This window comes from Physeter macrocephalus, chromosome 10 (assembly GCF_002837175.3).
Source record: "Physeter macrocephalus isolate SW-GA chromosome 10, ASM283717v5, whole genome shotgun sequence".
NCBI classification, from domain to species: Eukaryota; Metazoa; Chordata; class Mammalia; order Artiodactyla; family Physeteridae; genus Physeter; species Physeter macrocephalus.
In genome coordinates this window covers 28,487,649-28,512,068 of record NC_041223.1, presented here as the reverse complement: position 1 = coordinate 28,512,068, position 24,420 = coordinate 28,487,649, and the positions used below count along the sequence as shown (strand labels likewise).

The 24,420-nt window shown below is 36.5% G+C and overlaps 1 protein-coding gene across 15 annotated transcripts in view; it reads right to left on the bottom strand.

Annotated features, from left to right (window-relative positions):
- The window catches only part of AHI1 (Abelson helper integration site 1), a 194,821-nt gene extending 170,961 nt beyond the window's left edge, over positions 1-23,860 (bottom strand). For 13 of the 15 annotated variants that reach the window (XR_003681424.2, XR_003681426.2, XR_003681425.2 and 10 more), the window contains exons 1-6: positions 23,727-23,860; positions 23,284-23,346; positions 18,420-18,487; positions 16,655-16,779; positions 4,547-5,118; positions 1,549-1,730 (exon numbers count right to left, since the gene is read on the bottom strand). Coding sequence is in view for 12 of the 15 variants with exons in the window: in XM_024122533.3 (XP_023978301.1) it covers positions 1,549-1,730; positions 4,547-5,118; positions 16,655-16,779; positions 18,420-18,429 (889 nt within the window). In the remaining 3 variants the exon portion in view is untranslated. Of the gene's footprint in view, positions 1-1,548; positions 1,731-4,546; positions 5,119-16,654; positions 16,780-18,419; positions 18,488-23,283; positions 23,347-23,381; positions 23,536-23,726 lie in introns of those variants that run through there. The other 2 variants (XM_028494414.2, XM_028494415.2) reach the window with 2 other exon arrangements.
- Between the last annotated feature and the right edge of the window lie 560 nt (positions 23,861-24,420).

The following is a 24,420-nucleotide window of genomic DNA, read 5'->3' as shown; positions in this document are numbered from 1 at the left end:
TTATATAAAATATTCTTACAAATTAATTAGAAAAAGGCAGACAATTCCATTTCTTAAAAAAATACACAGAAGATGTGAACAAATTTACAATGAAGGAATCCAAGCAGTCAATTAACATGAATAAGATGCTCAACTTCACTAGTTACCATGGAAATCAAATCAAAGTCAAAAGGGAATAATCACTAAACACTCCTAAGAATCACTAAAATTTTAAAACACTGACAATATAAATATTGGTGAAGATGTAGAGTAATGGAAGCTCTCAAATACTGCTAGTATCAATTGGTAACCCAAGCTTGGAAAGGGAGAAGTACCTGTTAAAGTGAAAAATATACATACTCTATGGCATAGCAAGAATGCCAAGAATGTGCCCAAGAAAAATGTATACACGTGCTCACCAAAAGATGTGACCAGAATGTTCATTATAGCTTTATTTATAATCGCTTAATACTAGAAACACCTCAAATGTCCATCAACAGAATAGGTAATTAACTGTGGTATATTCACACAACGGTATCTATACAGTACAAAAACAGGACTGATGATGCATAAGCTCAAGTGCATGCAACAACAGTATAAATCTCACAAAAATAATTTTGAGCAAAAAACGCCAGGCACAAAGAGCACAGTATTTGTTGTTCTATTTATATTAAAGCAGAAAACCCGGGAAAAACTGGCTATGTGTTAGATGAAAAGGCAGCGTTTACTCCTGTAGGATAATGAACAGGAAGGGAACTTGTGGGGGCTTCTGGGTGCTAATGATGCTCTGGCTATTGATTTGGATGATGACTTTACAGACACGTTCAGTTTGTGAAAATTCACTAAGTAGTATACTTGTAACATGCACATTTTACTTTTTAAAAAACTAATTATGGAACCACAAAACACCATAAATTGCATCACCCAATGAATAAGTACCATAAAGTCTAAAATTGCCTATTTTAGTCCCAATTTTTGGCCAGTTAAATGGGAATTGAAAAGAAAAGAAAAAAAAAGAAATGCAACAAGCAGAAAAAAGGCAAGAATAAGTAAAGAAAAATAAGAAAAATGAAATGAGTAAAGAGGAAGGTAGAAAGCAAGAGGTAAAATGAAAAGTGGGCAGGAAGGAGAGAAGCTGAATTAGGAGAAACTGTGAAGATACCATGTTTGACAGAGGGATGCAGCTTTAACATCTGAAATGTTTATTGGCTGTTGACCATTTTATAGCTTTCAGTGCTATAAGTCTTAATTATTTAGGGGCAATAACATAAAGAAGAAATCTTCTATGCCACAATAGCAATGACAAAGTTAATGTCATTCTAGAGGTGAATCAAGTCACTAATTAGAGATGACTCAAGTAAGACTAACTCATCACAGAGGTCCACAGTTATAAATAAATGAATGTTATAATCTGGACGAATCCAAGAATAAGTACCAAATATTCTATGTTGGATTTTTTTCAATTATATCCTTTGGAACTAGATTTTCTTTAGTTTTAAGGACTAACAGTCCTAGAATCAAGTTATTCTTACCAAGGCACACATTTTTCATTTAATTTGGATAACAAACCTGTTTTAGCCTTCTTCTTCCTTTCTTTCGGTTTGGATTTTGCGTCATCTTGCACATTGTCTTCTACATTTTGTTCCTTTGAGCTTATTTCATCATCTTGATGAGAATCTGAAGTAACTGCTCCAACTGGAGATTCCTTCTTTTGTTCACCTTCAACTGGGTCATCAGAGATGATCAATGTACTGCAAATATAATCCAAGTTCAAGCCATTGGAAATGTACCATTATTATTATTACTGTGCAGCAAAGTAAACAGTGAATAGAGGCAAAGATAATCCTAAAATCAATATTATTTCCTGCTGGGAGATACATATATTTTCTTACACACTAAAATGGTTGGCTGCCAAACTAGGTATTATGTGTACTCAGTTATGCTTGGTGATGCATTATATGCCCCATGAGCCACATTAAACTCATCTCTAAACTCCAGGGCAAAGTGAAATTGTATTTTATGATGGATGGATCTGTTTTTACACAGGACTGTCAAATCATCTTCACTCTACTGCCAAGTAAATAAATAATGAACAAATTTCTAAATTACTTTATTTAAAAGGAAAAAAAAGTGTTCTAATTTTGTTTGTTCTGTTTTCAAGAGGCTTCAGATAGTCAACTTTTGATTTCTATGTAAAAATTAATTTCTTGTGTTTTCCAATGTGTGGTGTGTCACTACATTTTCAGAAGGCTATTATTAAAATTAAAATATGTATCACATGAACTACTAAATGGCAAGGGGTGGCAGCCTAGAAGCATACTGAGTTGTAAAGAGAAACCAGCCTATTAAAGTTTGTGATTTATCAAGTAAAAAAGAAATCTGCATTTAATAATCAAAAATTGACTTCCAATATATTTAGTCATATTTCAAAAAAAGATGTTGAGAAATAAAAAGAGTAAAGAAATGTTTCAAACTAGTCATTCCAGAAAGCCATGTTATTTTACCACATCACCAAATACTATTATTTAAAGAGAACAATTACCCTTCGTATGCTGTTGTCATGTAAAGCGTGGTTTTATTTAAAACTCATGAACTGATCTTACTGAGTATGACTTACACTTCATAATAGATATGGTAGTTATGAGAAGAAACAGGAATTTATGGTATACTGTAGTAAGCAGCCTTTAAGATGGTCCCCAATGATCCCTGCCTCTTGATATTCATATCTTTGTGTAATCCCCTTCCTTGATTGTGGGCTGGGCCTAGCGACTTACTTCTAATAGACAGAATATAGGAAAAGTAATTGGTGCTACTTCTAAGATTAGGTTCCAAAAAGACTGTGACTTTGGTCTTGCTTTTTCCCTCTCAGAGCCCTTGCTTGGGGGAAGCAAGTGGCCCTGTTGTGAGTAGCCCACATGAAAAGGTCCATGTGGCAAGGACCTGATGTCTCTGGTCAAAAGCCAGTCAGGACCTGAGACGTGCTAATGGCCATACAAGTGAGTTTAGCAGTGGATCATCCAAATCTCCCAATAGCTGCATCATTTGGCAGATCTTCCCCCAGCCACGCCTTGAGATGACTGCAGCCCCAGCTGACATCCTGACTGTAGCCTGTGAAAGACCCTGAGTCAGAGGCACCCAGCTAAGCCATGAGCAGATTCCTGAGCCACAGAAACTGTGAGACAATATATGTTTGTTGTTTTGAGCTGTTAAATTCTGGAGTAACTTTTTAATGCAGCAACCGATAACTAATTCATGTACTAACGTGTCCCTCTTAGCAACTCTATTTGCCCTCTCTTTGCTACAACTGGTTGTCTAGCTTTTGATAAGAGGGGAATTATTTTTAGATGAGGACATTAAGGGAAACTGACCCTGAATGCCAGAGAATAGTCAAATACAGACTGCTCCCACCTCAAGTTGTTTATCCAGATGTAGATTATGAAAAACAAATTTAATCACAGTAGTTAAAAGATTTTTTTTGTCTTGTTTTCCCCAAGGACAGACATATAAATATGAATATATTCACAGAGGCTTACATTGTATATGTAAGCATACATGTATATGCATTGTATATAAAAAAAGACTAAAGGAATACAAAATTGCTAATAGTGATTATCTTTGTATGGTTGGATTACTTTTGTTTTCCTCTCTGTGTCTGTGTGTTCTACAATGAGTAAATGTTACTTGCAAAATAAGGGGAAAATGTTATTTTCATATATCCAAACAGGCATTTGTAGCTCAATAAAGGGGCTACTTAGGTTTCAATTATTTAATAAGCATATATGAATAGTTAGGGTAAAGGCTCTTAAGGCAAAACTGCCAAGGTTCTGGCTCAGCTTCTTACTGGTTCTGTGACTTAGACCCTTCAGTCTCCTCACCTACAAAACAGGATGATAAAATTACTATTCCTTATAGGGTTGTTATAAGGGAAAAAGCATGTATTCTTTGTAAAGCATTAAGCACACAGGAAGGGGCCACATAAAGGTTAGCCATTAGTATTGTACTGGCTATGTGTCCAAAAGGAGGACTAAACATATTCTTTGTGAAAATGTAATAGGGAAGAACCTTTTGTATTCTATTACAAGTTAATCACTAAAGGGATCTTGCCTATAAGCTTAAATTATACATAATGGCCCATCTCTGGGAGCCCTGCTTCCCAGGTAATGAGCATTAAGCTAAAGTACCTTTGTTTAGCTCACCGGAAACATCCCGACCAGGCCCACCTGTGAATGACTGCAGGAAGGAAGAAATTAACACATCCCCTCTGGAGGCTGATGGGAACCAGGAAGTGTTTGACTTTACTCCTTCCCCTTCTAGTATGAAAGGAGCCTGAATTCTAACTCAGGCAAGATGGTTCTTTGGGGGCACGATCCCACCATCTTCTCCGTTTGCCAGCTTTCCAAATAAAGCCATCATTCCTTGCCCCAGCAACTCATCTCTCGATTACTGGCCTGTCATGCAGCAAGCAGTATGACCTTAGACTCAGTAACAAAACTACAGGTATCACTCAAAAGCTGAAAATAATAGTGTTTTTTTAAGAGGACATTTTATATTTATCAATGTAACATACCTTGTTTCAGATTTAGACAGGATTGGAACTTTCTTTTTTTTCTTTTTTCTTTTTTCACCGTTCAATTTGTCATCATACAATGAAGTATCTGAAGGAAAGGAAGTCTCTGAGGGAAAGTAAGACAACTGCTCCTTGAGTTTCTTTCGGATTTTCTTCTTAATCTCCTTTGCCATTTCTTCAGCTACTTGGAGCTGGTATACTTGCATCAGTTCTTCCTCATCTAAACTATTTTCTCCTTCCTTGGCCTTCTCACTTTTCTCATGAGTGACACCTGGCAGTGGCTTGGTCCGTGCTTTCTGGGGTATTGCATCCGCCTTCTTCTCAGGAGTTTCCGGCTCCACTTCTTGTGCTGTCACCTGGAGTGCTGTTTTTATAACCTTTTTATTTGCCTTTTCTTGCTTGTCGTCCTCCACATTAACATCATTATCTGGATCTTCATTTGCTGGCTCTGGATCTCTTGGTTTGCTTTTAGTGACTCGCATGTTCTTCCCTGGGTTCTTAGTGTTAGCAGCACTTATATCATCACTTTTAGTTTCCCTGATTTTCTGAAGATTGCTTCTAACTGCATCAAGCTAGGAGAAGACGATACAATAACAAAGTTTCAGCTAAGCACAGTTTAGTTATGTGAAGATAAAATAATGACAAGTGTTCCACAATGTGTAATACTGGGAGGATTATTTCACTTTTTACTTGAGCACTGTGACACCATTCTAGGGCATCTGAGGAGCGTTTTCCTAGTTATTCTCCCAGCGTTAGATTAGCAATCTTGCGAGTAACTTCAGATCAAATGAATTAACTAGTTAACAAAGAAAAAAGTACTTAATGACTTTTCAGAAGTGAATTAACTGCTCAAATCTCAAATGCTAGTTTCCTCTTTAGCAGAATGATCCATACTCTAATAGATATTTGTAAAAATGCTAAAAGAGCCATGGTTAAACCATTTCATGTTTCCCAATAGAAAACACACACGGGTCATTTATCTTGCTTCATAATTACATTCAAAAACCAAAGGTTTCTAGCTCTAGGATTACTCTGCAATTAGTCCAAATGTATCACTGAAAATGCTGCTAAGTATTAAATATTATCAAGTTAGATCAAATGACAGACTAAGCACACACTTGTACCTCTTTCTCCAAACAAAATTATTTAAAATGAGAGATATTTTTAATAGACAATCAGGCTAGAAATGAAAACCGAATGTTACTAATAATGAAATAAACATTTTGAGAAATTCCCCAAGGACAAAAAAAAAAAAAAAACAGGCAGGATTAGATCTAGTAAGCTACCAGAGAAAACCAGAGCACATAGGGAAAGACTTCTCCAGAGAAAAGGCTGGTTCTGGAGAAGCCGAATCAAGTAATTCAGGAAGGCGGGACAAGCCTGAGGGTGACCAGTTGAGGAGCTGGGAAGGACAGCTCTGTCTCCCTCCTCCATTTGTGTTACATGGTGACTTTCACCCAGAGACCAAAGCAGCTGAATACACAGATATGGCTTCGTGTTTTAGGTAGGTACAACCCTCACCAACGGCAGAAGCAGACTATGTTGAAAACACCCAACAGGCAGGAGAAAAATTCTCAAATACAAAGATGACTAACAACTAACAAACACTGAAGGAAAGCAGCACAATGAAGGAAAAGCCACCAAATCCAATAAAACAGAAAAATTGACAAGGAAGAAAAATAAATAGCATAAATAAAATAATTTAAAAGAAGTGGAATATAATGAAGAAATTCAAAAGCATGAGATAAAAAAGAAACGTAGATGTTAGAATTAAAAGTTTGAACGACAGAAATAAAAGCTTGAGATGTGTTCAAAAACAGAAAGGGCAAAACCGAAGTGCTATAAGATGGAAGCCAATACCAAAATAAAGAATTCTCCCAGAAATGGATGAGCGTACCAGTGAAGACTGAAGTTCAATTTTCGAAAATCCTCATGTTTAAAAGTGGTTAGAAAATATCTAATATATGTGAAAAGATGGGAAAATGCTAGAAGAACTAGTAACCCATTATATATCCAATATTTTACCATCTCCAAGACTCTTCTGCTTACCTAAAATATATTTCCAAATTCTGTCTATTCTTCAAGGATAAATTCTGAATCCATATCCTCAAAAAAATCTTTCCTAATCAAATCTAATAAAAATATTTTCTCTCTTAAAAAAAGTTTATTTTCACATGTTCTGTTTCTAGAAGCAATATATGCTTAACTTAAAACAGTAAGAAAACAAAAAATTAAAAATAGTAAAAAAAAAATTCAGAAATTACTTAGAAAAAGAAGACCCAAAGTTCAATCCTGGGTTGACTCACACAAGGAAAGTCATTGCTAATCTCTTCAGAAACTTATTTTTGTTGTTTTTCTATGAACACAGTCATACCTAATAACCTTGAATTTCCATTATGTCAAAATGGGGCAAATGCAAATTTCTCTATTTTCTCGGAACCAGAAACGTAGTGGCAATCGATAAAAATTGTGAGGACACTCCAATAACTGGAAAAAGATAACCAAGAATTAGAAATAGAAAAAAGAATTATGGTCTAGAAGAAAGGATTTTGAAAACAAAACCCTGGGGAAGTTAAATAGATGAGGCTCAGTTTATTTATTTATTTATTTACTCTCGTCCACTGATCTGTCAACCTTTGTACTAATAACATCATTTTAAATACAATTCCCAGAGCATCTGTGGTAGCATCCCAAACTTCCACTGCACTGACTTGATAGTTTCATTACTTTTTAAATTCCTGTTTTTGTGGTTTGGATTTCCTTTGTCTTGCTAACAACTTCATGAGATAGTGTTTACATTTTCCAGTAGTTTATAAATTTTAAACTTTTGTTACTGATTTCTAGTTTTGTCATACTATAATTTAAAAAGGTCTACTTCATGGTATTTCATATTTCATGGATTATCACTGAATTCTGAAGTGTCCGAAATAGGTTTGTTCATGTTCTATTATATCTTTGCCCATCCTTTTATCTTTACCGTCCATGCCTCATTTAGGTTTTTTGCTTTAGTTTGTTTTTTAAATCAGCTTTATTGAGACATAACAATAAATTATGTGAAGTACAGTAATATTCACCAGTTTTACGTGTATACTTAAATGAATTTTGGCAATGTATACAGCTGTGACACCACCACAGTTATGATGTTAAACATCCATCACCCCACATGTTCTTTTACAAAGTCAACTCCTACCCTTCCATGTCCTGGCCCCGCTCAGCCATTGATCTGTTTTCTATCACTGTAATTTTGTGTTGCCTGGAATTTCATATAAATGGAATAATATAGTATATAGCTTTTTGTGTCTGGTTTCCTTCACTCAGCCTAAAGCTTTGGGATTTATACATGTTGTTGCAATTATAGTAATTTATTCCCTTTCATTGCTGAGCAGTATTCCATTGTGTGGAGAGATACTACATTTTATTTCTCCATATACCAATTAATGGACATTTGAGTTATTTCCAGGTTTGCATATTATATGTCTTCCTTTCTCTTGAGTGAATACCCACTAGTGGAACTGATACACTATATGGTCAGTACACATTTAAGTTCTTAAACAACTGCCAAACTGCTTCCTAAAGTGGCTGTACCAGTTCACACTCCCAAATGTATGAGTTCTAGTTACTTAACACCCTTGTCAGCACTCCACATTGTTAATTTTCATCTTTTTGTGTTGTAACAGGTGTATAATGGTATCTCATTATTTTTTTAAATTGCATTTTCCTAAATACTAATGACACTGAGAATCTTTACATGTGCTTATTTGCTATCTGTATCTCTTCCTTGGTTAAATGTTCAAATCTTTTGCCCATTTTTGTAAGGTTGTTTCACATCATTGAGTTCCGACAGTTCTTAACATGTCCTAAATACACTTTATCAGAGTGTTGCAAATATTTTCTCTCAATTTATAATTTCCCTTTTCATTTTCTTGGCAATGTTTTGAATTTTCACAAAGCCCAGTTTATTCCTTTTTTCTTTTATGGTTCATACTTTTGTATCCTGAGAAATCTATTTATAACTCAAGGTTACCAAGGTTTTATCCTGTTTCTTCTATAAGTTATATAGTTTTAGCTCCTATGTTTTTTAGGTCGTTGATCCATTTCTATTTAATTTCTGAACATGATATAGTCAGTTTGTAATACTGTATATGTATATCCGATTGTCCCAGCACCATTTGTTGAAAAGATTGTCCTTTTCCTCATTTTGAGGTACCTTGGCAATTTTGTCAACAATCAATTGACCATACACATTTGGGTCGATTTCTAGAGTCTCTTCTGATCTATGACTTACATATCCACCTTTATGACAATACCAGGTTGTCTTGGTTACTAAAGCTTTACAATGAGTTTTGAATCAGATGACAAAATTCCTTTGACTTTGTTCTTCCTTTGCAAAATTGTTTTGGCTATTCTAGGTCTGTTGTTTAAATTTTCAAATGAATTTTATAATTATATTTTCACTTCTTAAAAGTCTGCTGGCATTTTGAATTGAATCAATAGATCAACTTTCAGAGAATGGATAATAATAATCTGTCAATAATTATTTGACAATAATGATTCTTTCAATCCATGAATATGGATATCTCTTTATTTATTTGGTTTTTACTTTCAGCAGTTTGGGGATTTTCAGTATACAGGTCTCACATATTTTTTGATAAATTCTTCCTTGATTGCTACATATTTTTGTTACTACTATAAATGATATTTTAAATTTTAATTAAGTTATTCATTACTGGTATAGAAATACAATTGGTTTATACTTGGACCTTATATTCTGCTAAACTCATTTAATAGTTCTAACAGCACTTTTTAGAGAGTTTGTCAACTGCAAATGAGATTCTTTTACTTCTTCACTTATGATCTTTATGCTCTTTTTTAAAAATTGCATTATTGCATTAGTCAGGGTCACCTGCACAATTATGAATATGCATGGTGATGTGCTCAAGCTTAGGGCAAAAGTTTTCAGTTTTTAACTTTTAAGTACAATCTTACCTGTAGGTTTTTGTAGATGCCCTTTATCAAGTTGAGGAAGTTTCCTTCTAGACTTTTTGTTTGTTTAAGAGTTATCAGAATGGGTGACGAATTTTGTCGTCTTTTTATAGCATTTGTTGAGATGATCATATGGTTTTATTTAATCTTATGATATGGCAAATTACACTGACTACTTTTTTCAAATGTTGTGCTATATTCCTGAGATAAATCCCACTGGTCACGGTGTATTATCCTTTTAATATAATGTAAGACTGATTTCCTAACATTTTGTGGAAGATATTTGCTCTAGATTCAAAAGGGATACTGGTGTAGGTTTCCTGTAATGTCTTCATCTGGTTTTTGTTTTAGGGTACTTAATAACTGCCCCCAAAAACAGTGGAGAAGTAGTCACTCTTTTTGCATAGTCTGAAAGAGTTTATATAGAATTATTATGATTTCTTAAATAATTTGGTAAAATTTATCAGTGAAGCCAGCTGAGAAAACTAGCCACCTGATTTTCTTTGTGGGCAGGTTTTTAACCACAGACACAATTTTTTAAAAGATATACAATATTCAAGTTATCTGTCTCTTTTTGAGTGAGCTTTGTGTCCTTCAAGTAATTTATGCATTTCATCTAAGCTGCTAAATTTATTGAAATGAAGTTATTTCATACTACTCCCTTATTATCCTTTTAAGGTCTTTAACACATCTGCAGTGAACCCCTCTTATATTCCTAATATTGGTAATTTGTGCTCATTTCCTTTTTTTTCTAACCAGTCTGGTTAAAGGTTGTGCAGAAAAGGGTTAATTCAGCAGCCCTGGTTGCTCAAATCATTCAGATCCCAAAACAGGCCTGTATTCAGGACCAGCCTGTGGCCAGCTCCCGGGAACTGAGCTCTGAGCCCTTGGAATGCTGTGCTTGATAAAGGTGAATGAATACATAAATCAACTAAAGGATATTAACAGCTAGAGAATCTAGAATATTTTCCACCTTTTATAATTAATTTAACACAAACATTTTCACAAGTTGTCATTCATAAAAGAAGTTATCACCTCTATGAAATACCAGTTATTAGGATAAAATGATAGGAGAAAATAAAGGAATGAAATCAAGATGATATAAAACTGACAATGACAATGAACAGAACATGATTTAAATTTCCCCCTTTAAAAGGCAAAAATTCAGATGCATCTTCAAACTTAATAATAGCTACAGTTTGAGCGTTTATTCTCTACTTAGCAATTTATATTTACAGTAAGTCCCCTACATAAGAACGGGTTCCATTCTGAGAGGGCGTTCATAAGTCCAATTTGTCTGTAAGTCTAACAAAGTTTAGCTTAGGTACCCAACTAACACAATCGGCTATATACCGCTGCTTTTACGCTTACTTCTAGACATCCTGGGCTTGAAATAAAGATACTGTACTAGTGTACCCTATACAGTACTGTAAAGTACACAAAAGCACAACCACTTGTAGAGGATGCACACACGTGACAATGTATGCCAGACATGTGAATTAACTAATGTGACTGGACATGAATGCACGTTCGCATCTTTGAAAGTTTGCAACTTGAAGGTTCGTATGTCGGGGACTTACTGTATTTGTTCTACCTATTACTGCTGAGTATCAAACCACTCTGGACTTAGTGGTATAAAATAATAAATCATTCATTATGCTCTGAACCCAATATATTCTCCTTATTCATCATGCCTCTCATCTTTAGTTCCTGATGCTTTGATTCCATAATCCATCACTTCATTCATCACTCACCATTATCATGTACTTTCCATCCATCACACCTGTCTGGAAAAACTCCAGGTACTATTCAAATTAAGTGACTTTCATCTCTATAACTATAACCAGGATGTTGAATACTGCTGGAAGAACCACTTCAAAACTTGGCACTATTATAAACATTTAGTCTACAAATTCAACTGACACCTCAAAGCTATGGACAATTCTTCTACGCTGCATAATCTGTTCATATGCACTCTGCTGTGGCTATTTCAAACTTTCTTCACTCACCTCTGAAGTCCAGTGCTGTCACTTCTTGATTCACTTTCACAGATAAAAGCCATTAAAAGGGAAGCTGCTTGGTAGCAACTTTCTGCTACCAAGTCTACAAATTTTCATGCACCCCAACTGACCTTTTTCTTTTCCTTCTCATTATAAAGAGGTGGGTTGAATTATGGTTTTCTCCAGATATATAAACCATAATTTGAAAAGATAAATGCACCCCAATGTTCATTGCAGCACTATTTACAATAGCCAGGACATGGAAGCAACCTAAATGTCCATCAGCAGAGGAATGGATAAAGATATGATACATGTATACAATGGAATTATTACTCAGCCATAAAAACTAATGAAATAATGCCATTTGCAGCAACATGGATAGACCTAGAGATTGTCACAGTGAGTGAAGTAAGTCAGACAAAGACAAATATCATGATATTGCTTATATGTGGAATGTAAAAAAAGGCTACAAATGAACGTATCTACACAACAGAAATAGAATTACAGATGTAGAAAATAAACTTATGGTTACCAGGGGGTAAGGGGAAGGGGGAAGGATAAATTGGAAGATTGGGACTGACATATACACACTACTATATATAAAACAGATAACTAATAAGGACCAACTGTATAGCACAGGGAACTATAATGGCCTATAGTAATGGCCTATATGGGAAAAGAATCTAAAAACGAGTGGATATATGTATATGTATAACAGATTCACTTTGCTGTACACCTGAAACTAACACAACATTGTAAATCAACTATATCCCAATAAAAATAAAAATAAATAAAGAGGTGGGTTTTCTTGTGTTCTAGAAAACTTTCCTCTCCCGTATCATCAACTTTTCCATTATCTTCCAGCTATCAGCGTTTAAATACCTGAATGCAATCAATATCATCTTCACAATATCCCTTTTTACAGCCAAACTTCCTGAAAAGGTTGTCTATACTTGTACTGCTTCACCTTTCTATGAACCTTATATTAAACAGCTTTGCTCTCTATCCTGCTAATAAACTTTCGAATACTTATTTGGTAAGCAAAAATACCATCTCTGGTTTCCAATCTGAATAGCTTTTAAAGTGTTTCTATATTTTATTAGTCAATGTTATTTTCTCTTGTAATTAGTTTTATTTTTCATGCCTTTTGCTCACCTAGAGATTTAGTATCTTACTATTTATGGCATTTATTTGTGGCATTTCTTTACATGTTACCAATAGGAATGGAACTCATAAGGTTGCTCTGAAGATTGATAGGGTAATAACTATAAAACACTGAAAAGATCCTTCTAATTCCAGAATATAGGTGTTCAATAAATGTTAACAATTATTATATATTATTGGCTATATAAAAGAGTATTAGATCTGTGGCTATTAAAAAAATCACATATTTTCCTCAGCGAATTGGCTTTTAGTTGCATTTGTTTCTGACTCAAAAAAGTATCTTCTACATCAGATTTATTTAGTCAACAAATATTTAGTGAGTCTTCTGTGTGCAGACAGAGAATATTCTCATTACTTGGGATGTCTCTCATTCCTTTAAGATCAGAGTATCTTTCTACACTGGAAAACTGAACCAGCCCATTTCTATTTTCTTATTTAAGTATTTGTTTACTAATTTAGATTTTTACATTTACCTTTTTAAGATGTCTGAAGTGTAATTTAATGTGAGATAAAATGAGACTGTAACTGACCTTTTCCCCCAGAAACTAAAGCAACTCTATCACTACTAGTTCTTGTGTCATAGCTTCTTGAAACAACTGGCATAAGAAACGTCTACATATTTAATTGGTTTCAAGCCTCAATCAGATATATATATTTTCAGATCATAAATTCTCTATTCTTAAATCCTTCATTTTGATTCATGTCTCTGGAAATGGTACTACACATTCAACTAATCCATCTTCAATAGTTTTCTTGTTTTTTTCAGGGAGGGAACACTAGCAGCAATTCTTTGCTAATTCACATGCTCACTGTTGCCCTCACAACTGACTGACAATTTAGGCAAGTAGATTCCTTGGAACACAATTTTCCCCTAAATATTGTAGAGATATTGCTCCATCGTCTTTGGCCTTAGTGTTTTTTGAGAGAAGTCTGAAATGCAATAGATGTTTCTTCTTCTGTTTAGATGTTCGCAAAATTTGTGTTTTTCTTTATTAAAGTTTTCAGATATAGTTCTCATCTCATAAAATTAACTGAAATGCAAGATGGATTCATCTCTTCCTAGATGTTCTTTTAACCTCAGGAAGGTTTCCTCCTCATGCTCTTTTTACTGTTTCTGCTCCACTAGCGCTGTCTGGGAACACTTACTTGTAAGTCAAGTATTTCTATGCGTCCTTGTTATTTCTTATAGCTTTCATTTTAGTTTCAGCCATTTCTTCTCATGAACAATGCTTCATATTTGTCTGCCACATTACTAATTAAATTTTTCCACGGTGTCAATTCTATTACTTAGGCCTGAGATACAGTTTTAAGGAAGCAATGAAGAGAGAATGTGGAGACTGTGGCTTTAAATCCTTATTCTACAATTCTTACACGATATTAAAAAATATGGCACAAAATTCGTATATGTAGGTTATCCCTGAACAGAAGGACTGCAGGTTGTTTTGATTTTACTCCAGTGTAAGAAAGTCTTTGAAATCTAATGGGTGAAAATTAGCTCATCCATTCTGGTTATTTCTCTTTCACTGTCTTTGACTATTTTACAACTCAGTAGAGAAAAAGGGTTAACATGTAGAAAATTGATAGTAATACAAATGTTTCCTGTCCATAGCTATGTAAATGATTTCTATTAATACAATGCAACTCAATTTTTTCTGTTAGATAAATCTCTGTAAATTAAATCCATCTGAACTGGTTATAACACCTTACTGATTCCCTCATTAATCAATGATTTAAATAAAATCTTTGTTATGTGTTAAAAAAAAAAAAAATATATATATATATATACATAAAATAACTCCTACTTATTCTATTTCTGCCTATACAGCCCTGGCAAAGATGGTAAGTCATTTTCTGTTCAGATGTTCAAAAAATTTCTCGTATGCAAAATAAGAGCTCTAATATCTATTTTCACGATTAACATAAAAATCAGAAATAATATTTGTAAAACTCTTATCAGAGTGCCTGATAGGCAGTTGAAAAACAGTAACATGATCCTGCCATTATTACGAATTTTATTATGGCTTTCTCTTTGCCTAATTTTGTTATTTCAGCCCACGTCCTTTTCAGTGTCAGCCTGTTTTGCACATGGGAGTCCTTGTTCTTGTTCTGAAGAGATCCCATCACTTCATGCCTTATTAAAAGGGGTCCTATTGAGTTGTGGTTAAGAGAGTGGATCCTGCAGTCAGACTGTCAGAGTTTGAATCCTGGTTCTACCACTAACTATAACAGTAACTTTGGGTAAGTTATTCAACCTCTCTGTGATCTAGTTTCTCCATCTATGAATGGATATAAAACTGCATAATTTTATTGTTTGTATTAAAAATGAGTGAATATACATAAAATGTTTAGAAGAGTGCTTGAAAGATAGAGAGCACCGTTATCTAGTAAATAAAAGCAGGTATTCCTCCTCTGTTTGCTAAAGTAAATCATTTCAAAAATAGTTTGTTTTCCAGGAATAATCCTCTTCCGTTGAGCTGAAAAATTTCTTCCTAAATATTTTTTTTAAGAATACTTATCTCTGAATTAAGAGAGACCTTGAATGGCCTGGTGTGTGCCAAAAGAAGCTGAGTAGATTACATTTAATCACCTCCCACTTGTGTGTCCCCACCATCTAAACTGGACCTTGGATAAATGGACATATCTTCTGCCCATTTTCTAGTTATCCATTTAATTTAGCATTCCTGGCCTAAACTGCACCTTGTTCATGCACACAAAGCCCAGTTCTGACAGTGAGAGAAAGTATGAGATTCTACTTTGACTGAGTCCATAAAAATATTCTGCAGACAGTTGTGTCCAAGGTTCTTTCTGCTTTTGCCAAATGTACACCACCTTACTCAAGGGGAGGGCATATCCCAGCAAGCAATGCTCCATCGTCCATATGCCACTCTTCCCTACCATGCTGCACACTGGTACACCAGAAGTGGCATAATCTATTTTAGAGCAGCATCCACTATGGGAGACCTAATCCGATCCATTGTGTCAGCAGTTCTTAATTAGTATGCAGTAGTACACTGGTATACTATGAACCCCTCACAAGTGTGCAGCTGCATTCTAGCCAATGCTATAACTTTTTTTTTTTTGCCTCACTTGAGAATATAACTATTACACTGATGGCTGCCAGACAGTATTAAAATGAACACGTCTCATGAAAAAATACAGAATAGGGTAAAATATGCTACAAGTGAAATGTAGGATGCATATAACTCATAAAACTCCTGCCACAGAAATGTATGTATTCTTTGTATCAATTACCAGGACATGCATGTACCAATTACCAGAACATGCACGAAGTTATTTATTTGTGTGGAGATTATGGTCAAAGAGGTAAAAGGTGCAATGGAAATAGCGAGATAGGTTTGAAGAGTGAATAGTGCACTAACTGGGATACTATTACAGACTCTATAATACCTTGGGAATCAGGTTGTAGTTAATTACTGATTTGTTTAGTATTGCTTCGAGTTCTGTATTTTCAATCCCTTCAAGGGTGCTACCAAAAATTCTATCATTTGAAAGTATACCTCAAGTACAAAAGGATAATTATTTCTTTAAGGTTCCACTGATTTCTCCTGGCTCTGCTGGGTAGAATCAGATGAAGAAGTCTAAATAAAGATAAGCCATTAAATATCTGAAGTAAGATATTATTTCCTAAGTTCTTCAGAATTCTGGGTTAAAAATCTTGGTTTTCTTCAAGAACGTGTGATATGGCTAGTTTTGCGTTTCCCTGTTATCCCTAATCACTTTAACCAGTTGGTCTGTTATTCTTGTAGGACAGCACTCAAGAACTCAATACTCAAAGAGTGAAAAGTGAGGCTGATTCTAATGCAAGCTTTGTTTTACCACGTTATTGACCACAACACAGATTTACTGTTTTCAATTTCCAAAGTTCCTTGGAGTTTTCATATGAAAGTCATAATTTTATGCAGATATACAAGTCACCATTACCAAATGGTCAGTTACTCACTGAGAATTTTTCTCCAGATTTGCCAATTTTTTTCTTCAGTTTTTTTCTTTCACGTATCAGATCATTGTGGGCCTTAAGCAATTCCTCAAAGCGAACTTTGGTCTTCACCTTTGCTTCACTCTCAACTACAAATGATAATGACTCATGTCATTTTCTATGCAACTCTATTATCACACGTATTATGTTAAAAAATAAAACACCCACAGCCTTGTAAATACCTGCATGAGTTAAAAGGATTAGTCCTTTCTTAAAATCTTTTCTTTGGGCTTTGGTGACACCACACTCACCTATATCCATCTTACCTTTTGGGCTACTCCCTCTAAAAGTTTCCTTTGCTAAGTTAACTCTTTACTTATGATGCACAGTAGCACCTACAACTGTTAGGTGGCCTTAAACAAGTCACTTAACATCTCTAAACTTTATTTTCCTTATGTGTAAAATCGGAATAATCCTATGTCAAAGATCATTTTTTCATGAAAAATGACTAATGCTTGCCTGGCCAACAATCAGCCTTCAACAAATATTAAAAGCTGAAAGTTGTTTTCCCCTTTAAAACATAAATCAGATCATGCTAGTACCTTGCTTAAGACCCTGTAAGTTTCCCAGTTCACTTAGGACAAAATAAAGCAAGTCCTTCGCATGCCCTACATGGTTCTTACTTCCTGGTCTGTCTACCTCTACAGCTTCAATTAAAACAAATATCCCTACAGGGAGGATGGGAGGGAGGCTCAAGAGGGAGGGGATATGGGGACATATGTATGCATATGGCCGATTCACTTTGGTGTACAACAGAAACTAACACAGTATTATGAAGCAATTATACTCCAATAAAGATCTATTAAAAACAAACAAACAAAAAACATCCCCTTAGATCCCTACATTCTAGCCAGACATCCTTGTTTTTAGCTCTTCTGCCAGAACAAGCAATCTCCCATGTGAAGCTGCTTCCACCTGGTGCAAACTTCCTCTAACTCCTCACAGCTGGCTGGTGTTAAGATACCTGTTTAAATGTTGCCTCTAAAGCGGAACATTTCCTGACAACCTCATCTAAATTTCTGTTTCTCACAAGACAGACTGTTCTTTTCCTTCACAGCACTTAACCCAACTTGAATTTGTGTAATTATTTGTATATCTATATACATAAATATACTGTGTCTCTCCCACTATATGAGGTAGTTCATAACTATATCCCTAGCTACTATCATGGGGTCTAGCACAGAGTAAGTGCTCAATAAACATGTTGCAAATAAATAAATGCTGAATGAATGAATGCCCAAGAGCAGGTACTGGCAAACTACTACCTGCAGGCCAGTCACCTGTTTTAATAACTAAAGTTTTATTGAAACACAGCCATGCCCATTCTGTTAAGAACTGTTATGGCTGCTTTTGTGCCTCAATGGAAGAGCTGAGGAGCCGTAGCAGAGACCAAACCTAAAATATTTACTAGCTTGCCTTTTAGGAAAAAGTTTGCCAAAGTCTACTCTAAAGTGAAAAACCCATTTTGACAATAAAAAATAAAAACTAACCATATGTTGTTATCATTTACCTTGCCCAGCTGAGTCCCAAATTGCCAGCCAATGAATACATACTAACCTTAATCACCAACATTACATAGAAAGCTAAATATCAAACTATGAAATATCTCTAAATGTAATTTTTGGTTGATGACATCTACTTCATTCCTTAATTGAAGAATCCCTTAAAATAATCCAAACTTTAAAATAAATAATATGTACTGCATATATAAATTTCATAGAAATCTTACCAGTGGGCATATCTCAGCTTCTTGGAGAGCATTGAGTTATACTGTAAAGCACTGATTCAATCAGGATCCTATTAAAACAAAGAGGATTTATTTGTAATATGGAATTTCCAAATAAAAATTATAAAATACTCTTCACACAAGATTATGTGATTGTCTACTACCTCATCAGGTTTATACCAATAAAACTAAGTTCTCTTATTCCAACCTTATGTAAATGACTTAAATACATCTGAATCAGTTTAGAGTCTTAAAGTAAAGCAAACTGGATCATAATTGAGTAAAATATTTATATATTTGAGACAAAAAATTTTAAAAAATTTTTAGGGCTTCCCTGGTGGCGCAGTGGTTGAGAGTCCGCCTGCCGATTTAGGGGACACGGGTTCGTGCCCTGGTCCAGGAGGATCCCACATGCCACGGAGCAGCAAAAAAAAAAAAAAAAAATTTTGAAAGGCAATAAACATCTAACAGTATATTAATACACCTTTTAAAGTATTTTAAGTAAAAAAATGAACAATTCTAAGTACTTTTGAGAAACCAAACTCTGTATCAGGACTGTCTTTCCCAAGCACATACTCTATTACACTAGTAAAGTATGCTTCTGGGTAGCACATTCACAGATAATGAATATAAATATTTCTGTACCTGCCACTGAAAATGCTGCAACAGAGAAGGTTAAGCACAAGCATTCATTCCATCTTCTCAAATAAATACCTGGGTGTGTTTCATTGTGTATCAAAACCATGGATAAACTCAGTATATATATATTCTTAAATTTCCAGTTTTTGTAAAAGATGAGGGTGTGTGTCCAAAACAGACATTAATTCTCACATTAGAACACAATATGCATACATTTTAAAGAATAAAAATGAAGACTGTTAAAAAAAATTGATTTGACTCAACAATTATCAGTTAAGGTTGCAGGTCCCTGGGGATCCACATTCGTGTTCCTTTAGTATTAGGGGCACTTTGGACAGAAAAGTCTGATAACAAATGCTAAAAAGAAAATAATGATTATACACATACACTAATTATGTGAGTTAACTTCTGTAACAACTATCCGGTATACAGACAAAATAGACATCATTAAATACACAGAGTAAAACCTCCTATTCTTTATTGATAGAAAACAGCATTAACTCTTTCTAGAAGATAAGAGATCCAATAAGCCTAATCATCTTTCCAATCTACCCCAAATTAGAAAAGGGAGAGGCTGCAAAGCCAACTGCATCAGTAATTGAAACCTGACAGCACATAAGTAGAAAAAAAAAATAAAGCAAATAAGGATTTAATATTTATAGTATTCCATGGTGATTCAATATATAGGAAAATAGCTAAACTATATTATGACTGAGTCATCAAGAAAAGGTTTACTTATATTCTTTTATCTTGAGCAGAAAATGTATGACATTTTAGACAGATTAAATAAAAACTACTGAAGAGATAGAACAAAGAGTCAAGGATGATTCTCATGTTTTTTAAAAGGAAATAATTAGACCAGTAGTATCATTAATTGGAATACAGTGCAGGATAGCACAAGTGTAGTGAAGTAGTTTAAAACACAAGTCCTGGAACTACTGTAATCTCCCACGATTACTTGTATGGGCTGGGCAATGTTTCCTCATCTGTAAAATCAGTCTAACAGTGACTATTCAAAGGGCTGTTGTAAGAGTTAAATGATAAAAAGGTTAAAACAGTGCCTTAGAACAAGCATCAATAACATTAGCTACAATTATAATAGATACTTCTTATGGGGACGCTCAGTGAGCTTTAGCGGGGCATGTTGAGCTGGATATCTGACGGGTATTAAGCAGCTATAAGCATTGGCTCTATTGTCAGATTCCTGGATTCAAATCTCAGTTCTGTCAGTAGATTAATCTCAATTTCCTACTCTTTCAGAAGAGAATGATAATAGTAAATCACTTACAGGGTTTTTGTAAAGATGAAATGAGAATATGCAGGTAAAACACTAGGCACAATGCCTAGAGCATGGCAAGCTCTTCAAAAATGATAGCTATTTTTGCTATATACACATATAGAGTGTGTGTGTGTGTGTGTGTGTGTGTATGTGTATGGAGATTCATATAAATATATATATATATATATATATATAAACTCAGTTTATGTTTGGTAGGTGATAGAATATAGTAATCCAGCAAGGAGATAAGAGTCTGAAGATTTGGGCATCATTTATTTATATTTGTGATGGTTGCAAGAAAAAAAGGGCCAAACACAGAATTCTGGGAGACCACAAAATAAACTAAAAAGACATCAGGGAGATAGATGAAAAACTGGGAGAAGTAACCAAAGGAAAAAGGGTTTCAAGAAAGAAGTGGTCTACACTGTGTGGTACCAAGAGTTCTTGTAAGATTTGAAGAGTGTCCACTGGATCTGCAGTCAGGAAGTCACATGTGCAAAGCTTTTTGTGGAGGGACAGAAATCTGGCAGCCACAGGTGGAGGAATGAATGGAAGGTAAGACCTGTAGAAGAAATGTGTAGATAATTCTTTCTACAATTCTGCTTCCAACTGTCTCCCTCCACCCTGCACAGGCAGTGACACGAGGCAGTAGCTTTGAGGTACAGAAAGACTATGGAAGGATTTTGCTGTTTGTTTTAAGACTATTTCCATGCCTCCATCACACTACCCTTAAAAAAAAACCACCAGAGGAATTTTCTAAAATACAAATGTGACGGAATCATTTCTTTGTTTAGAACTCAATAGCTCCTAAATACTGGAAAACATGAGGTCCTTCCCATTGGGGTCCAAAGCTACTAGTGAAATGACCTCTTGCCTTTCTCCACCTCCCCTTCTCTAGCCACACTTCCACAATGTGGGCTCCAGCCCTGTGAAACCACTTGCAGGCCCTCAAATGTGCCAAACTCTTTCTTGCCTTTGTACCATTACACATACACCCCTCTCTCCTGAAAAATGCCCTTCCTCTCTCGTCTCTCTAACTCCTAACTATCCTTTGACACTAAATGCAAATAGTATTGAGACAGGCTAAGACCTGGGACCTGGGTCCCTTTACTGGAGTGTCTGCACCTGGACAAACATAAACTGTAAAGGACTAAAAACAACTGCATGCATGCACAGTTGGGGCAAAATCATGAACAGTAAGATACAAAAGGGCCAAAACCCAACTTCTGAGGTGCTGGGAACAAAAGCAGCAGCATACTGTACAGGATCCCTGCTCACAGCACCACCAAGGGGGTGGGCAGTACACCTAAGCCATGCCTCCGGCCCAGCCCACAAATCTGGCCCCAACCTCTCCCCATTTAAGGAACCAGCTCTGCCCCACACCCCGACCCACCACTCCGTTTCCCATTTTTACTCCCTCGTGAAACAACAGAAGTCCCAATAAAGCCTCGCCTAAACTTCTTGTCTGCCCTCGTATCAATTTCTATTGATTAAAGAGTCCAAGGACCCAGGTCAGTATCAGTATCTTCTCTAGGGAGCTCGCTAACTTTGAGGGGTTAGAGACAGTCTCTATAAATAAACAAGATTCTGAAGATGGTTTTAAAAACTTTTGGTATTTGAATTTCTTTCAAATGTATATTTAAAAAATTTCCCAGAGTCCTCATAACAAGCAATCTTCTTCCTGAAAGCCCAAGTAGTAACAGCAATCGTTAAATATGTCTCCTCTGTGCTCCGACAGTGCCTTGATCTTCATACCTCCTACCTAGGCCTTGATTTTTCACTCTGGTTAAATCTTCTGTGACTGCACCCCACCAAACTGCTAGCTTGTGGAGGGCTAGGCCTGTGCTCTCTTCATCTATGTATCCAATTTTAAAAGGGGGGGGCAGTAATAATGGTTCTAGGGTCAAAATGAGTCAGGCTTAAGTTTTTTTTTTTTTTTTTTTTGCCTGGGAAATTAAAATGGCACCTACTTTATTGTAAGGAGAAAAGGAAATACTGAAAAGCAAAGTTATCAGCACAGTGGCTGGCCCATTACTTTATGTCCATTATTATAGTATTAAAAATAAACAATTATTTGATAGACAAAACATATTAAATAAATTATGTATTTACATTATTTACTACGATTTAGTACTCTAATGTACAATCCAATTAGTAAACACTAATATTAATTTAATGATAAACACAGCAAATACATTACAGAAATGATCATCTCTAAATAGTAATGTGTACTATAGCAAATACATTATAGAATGACTAATATTTGATAAGTAAGATCATCAGCGAAAATTAAGGTCAAACTTAAAATGACATCTGTGAATCTCATATATGTCATTATATTTAAAAGCTTCTCCTTCACAAACCCTTTTACAGGACCTGCTAAGAGATACAAAATAGGGAAATTAACTGCATTACATTTCATCTCATTTTGTTTTCTCTAAACGCCTTATTATCAGCCAATAAATGACTAAAGATCAAGGGAAGAAAAAGCAGAGGCTTGGATGATTCGCTCCTTGACCGAATTTTACAGCACGGGATAAAAGGAAACAAACAAAACCCGTATACATAATTCAACTAATATATCAGGATAGTCTCCATAAATATATAAGGTTCTAAATACGATTAAAAAAACTTTTGGTATTTGAACTTCTTTCAAATATATATATTTTTAATTTCTCAGAGTGCTCATAATAAGCAATCTTCTTCCGGAACGCCCAAGCAGTAACAGCAAGCGTAAACGCAACAGGTGGAAAAACTGTTAGCATCCTTTTCTCAGAAGAAGGAGAAGCCATATGCTCCAGTCAGTAGATGTTTTCACAGTAATGCGGAAATGTAGCAAAGCCATTTAGCAGGTATCCCTAAATAGTATACGTTTTCTTCTATTTGTATACATATCGAAACGACCCTGTTAATGTAACTATACTCTTAGAAACGTAACACATCGATCACCTTTTCTCAGATGTAATTAAGAAGGTATTTCACGGGTTCAAGATTCAGCACCAGGTTGACACCCTAAAAGAAAATAAACTTATGTACTTAGTGCGCACCTGATTTAAACGCTGTTAAACCAGAACCGGGAATAGGAAAGGCAAAGATTGCATTCACTCTTTCACGACACCACGCTCAGCGTTCCGGAGAAAAGGAGCCCAGTTAAGGGAGATGAAAAGTAAGTACGAAGAGGTAACTCTCAGAAACCCCATCCCTCCACTCTGCCGCGCTGGGCGGGTCAGACTGCAGTGGTGCAGGGCAGGCCCCGCCCGGCCTCCCCGGCCCGCCGCTCCCGCGCCTTAGGACCCGAGCAGCTCTCCACGCCACTCTCCCCGAAGAGGGCCAGGGCAGGCCGAGCGCCCGAGCCCGGGCTCCCGCCACCAGCAGGCCTGCAGGGTACTCACGGAGAAGAGGGCGCAGACCTGCCCACAGAGGGTCCCGCCAGAGCCGACGCCGGGACCGTGCGGGGTGGGCTGAGAGATAGGCGGCCGAACGGACTACGCAGCCGCCAGCCACCCGGGCTCTGAGCACCCGCTGGGTGCCGCAGTGCAGGCAGCGCGCCGCCAGCTGACGTCAGCGCCTGCCTACGCCGCCGTCCCCATGACAACCGATGCGGCGCCGACTCACCGCCTGGACCTCTGCAGGGCCTCGGCGCCCCTCCGCGGCCCCGCCCCCTCCCACGGCCCCGCCCCCGCCCCCGCCCCCGCGCCCCCTAAGCCTGGGCCTGGAAGCGCTGCAGTGCGGCGTCTGCGGAGCGGAGGCCGCGCGCGCGCGCCCGCGCGCCCGCCAGCGGGCCCTCCGGCTGAGGCCGGGCGCGCGCTCTCGGGCCGAGCGCTGGACTCCTGGCGCGCGGGGAAGCTCCAGGCCGCCGCCCTCCAAGGAGAAAGAATACGCTCCCTCTGGAGCGGGAAGGGACCATGGAAATGCTCAGGTGCTTCTCGGAGCCTGCTCGTGTTCTCATTGTCGCCCCGAAGAAGCGCTCTGCTCCTCAGAACTATAGCCAGCGCTGGGAAAAACGGGAGGTGGCAAAGCGAGATGGAGGCTGGTGATGGAACCCGCCAAGTCTAGGAAATATGAATGAGGCAAAGAAACACTCTC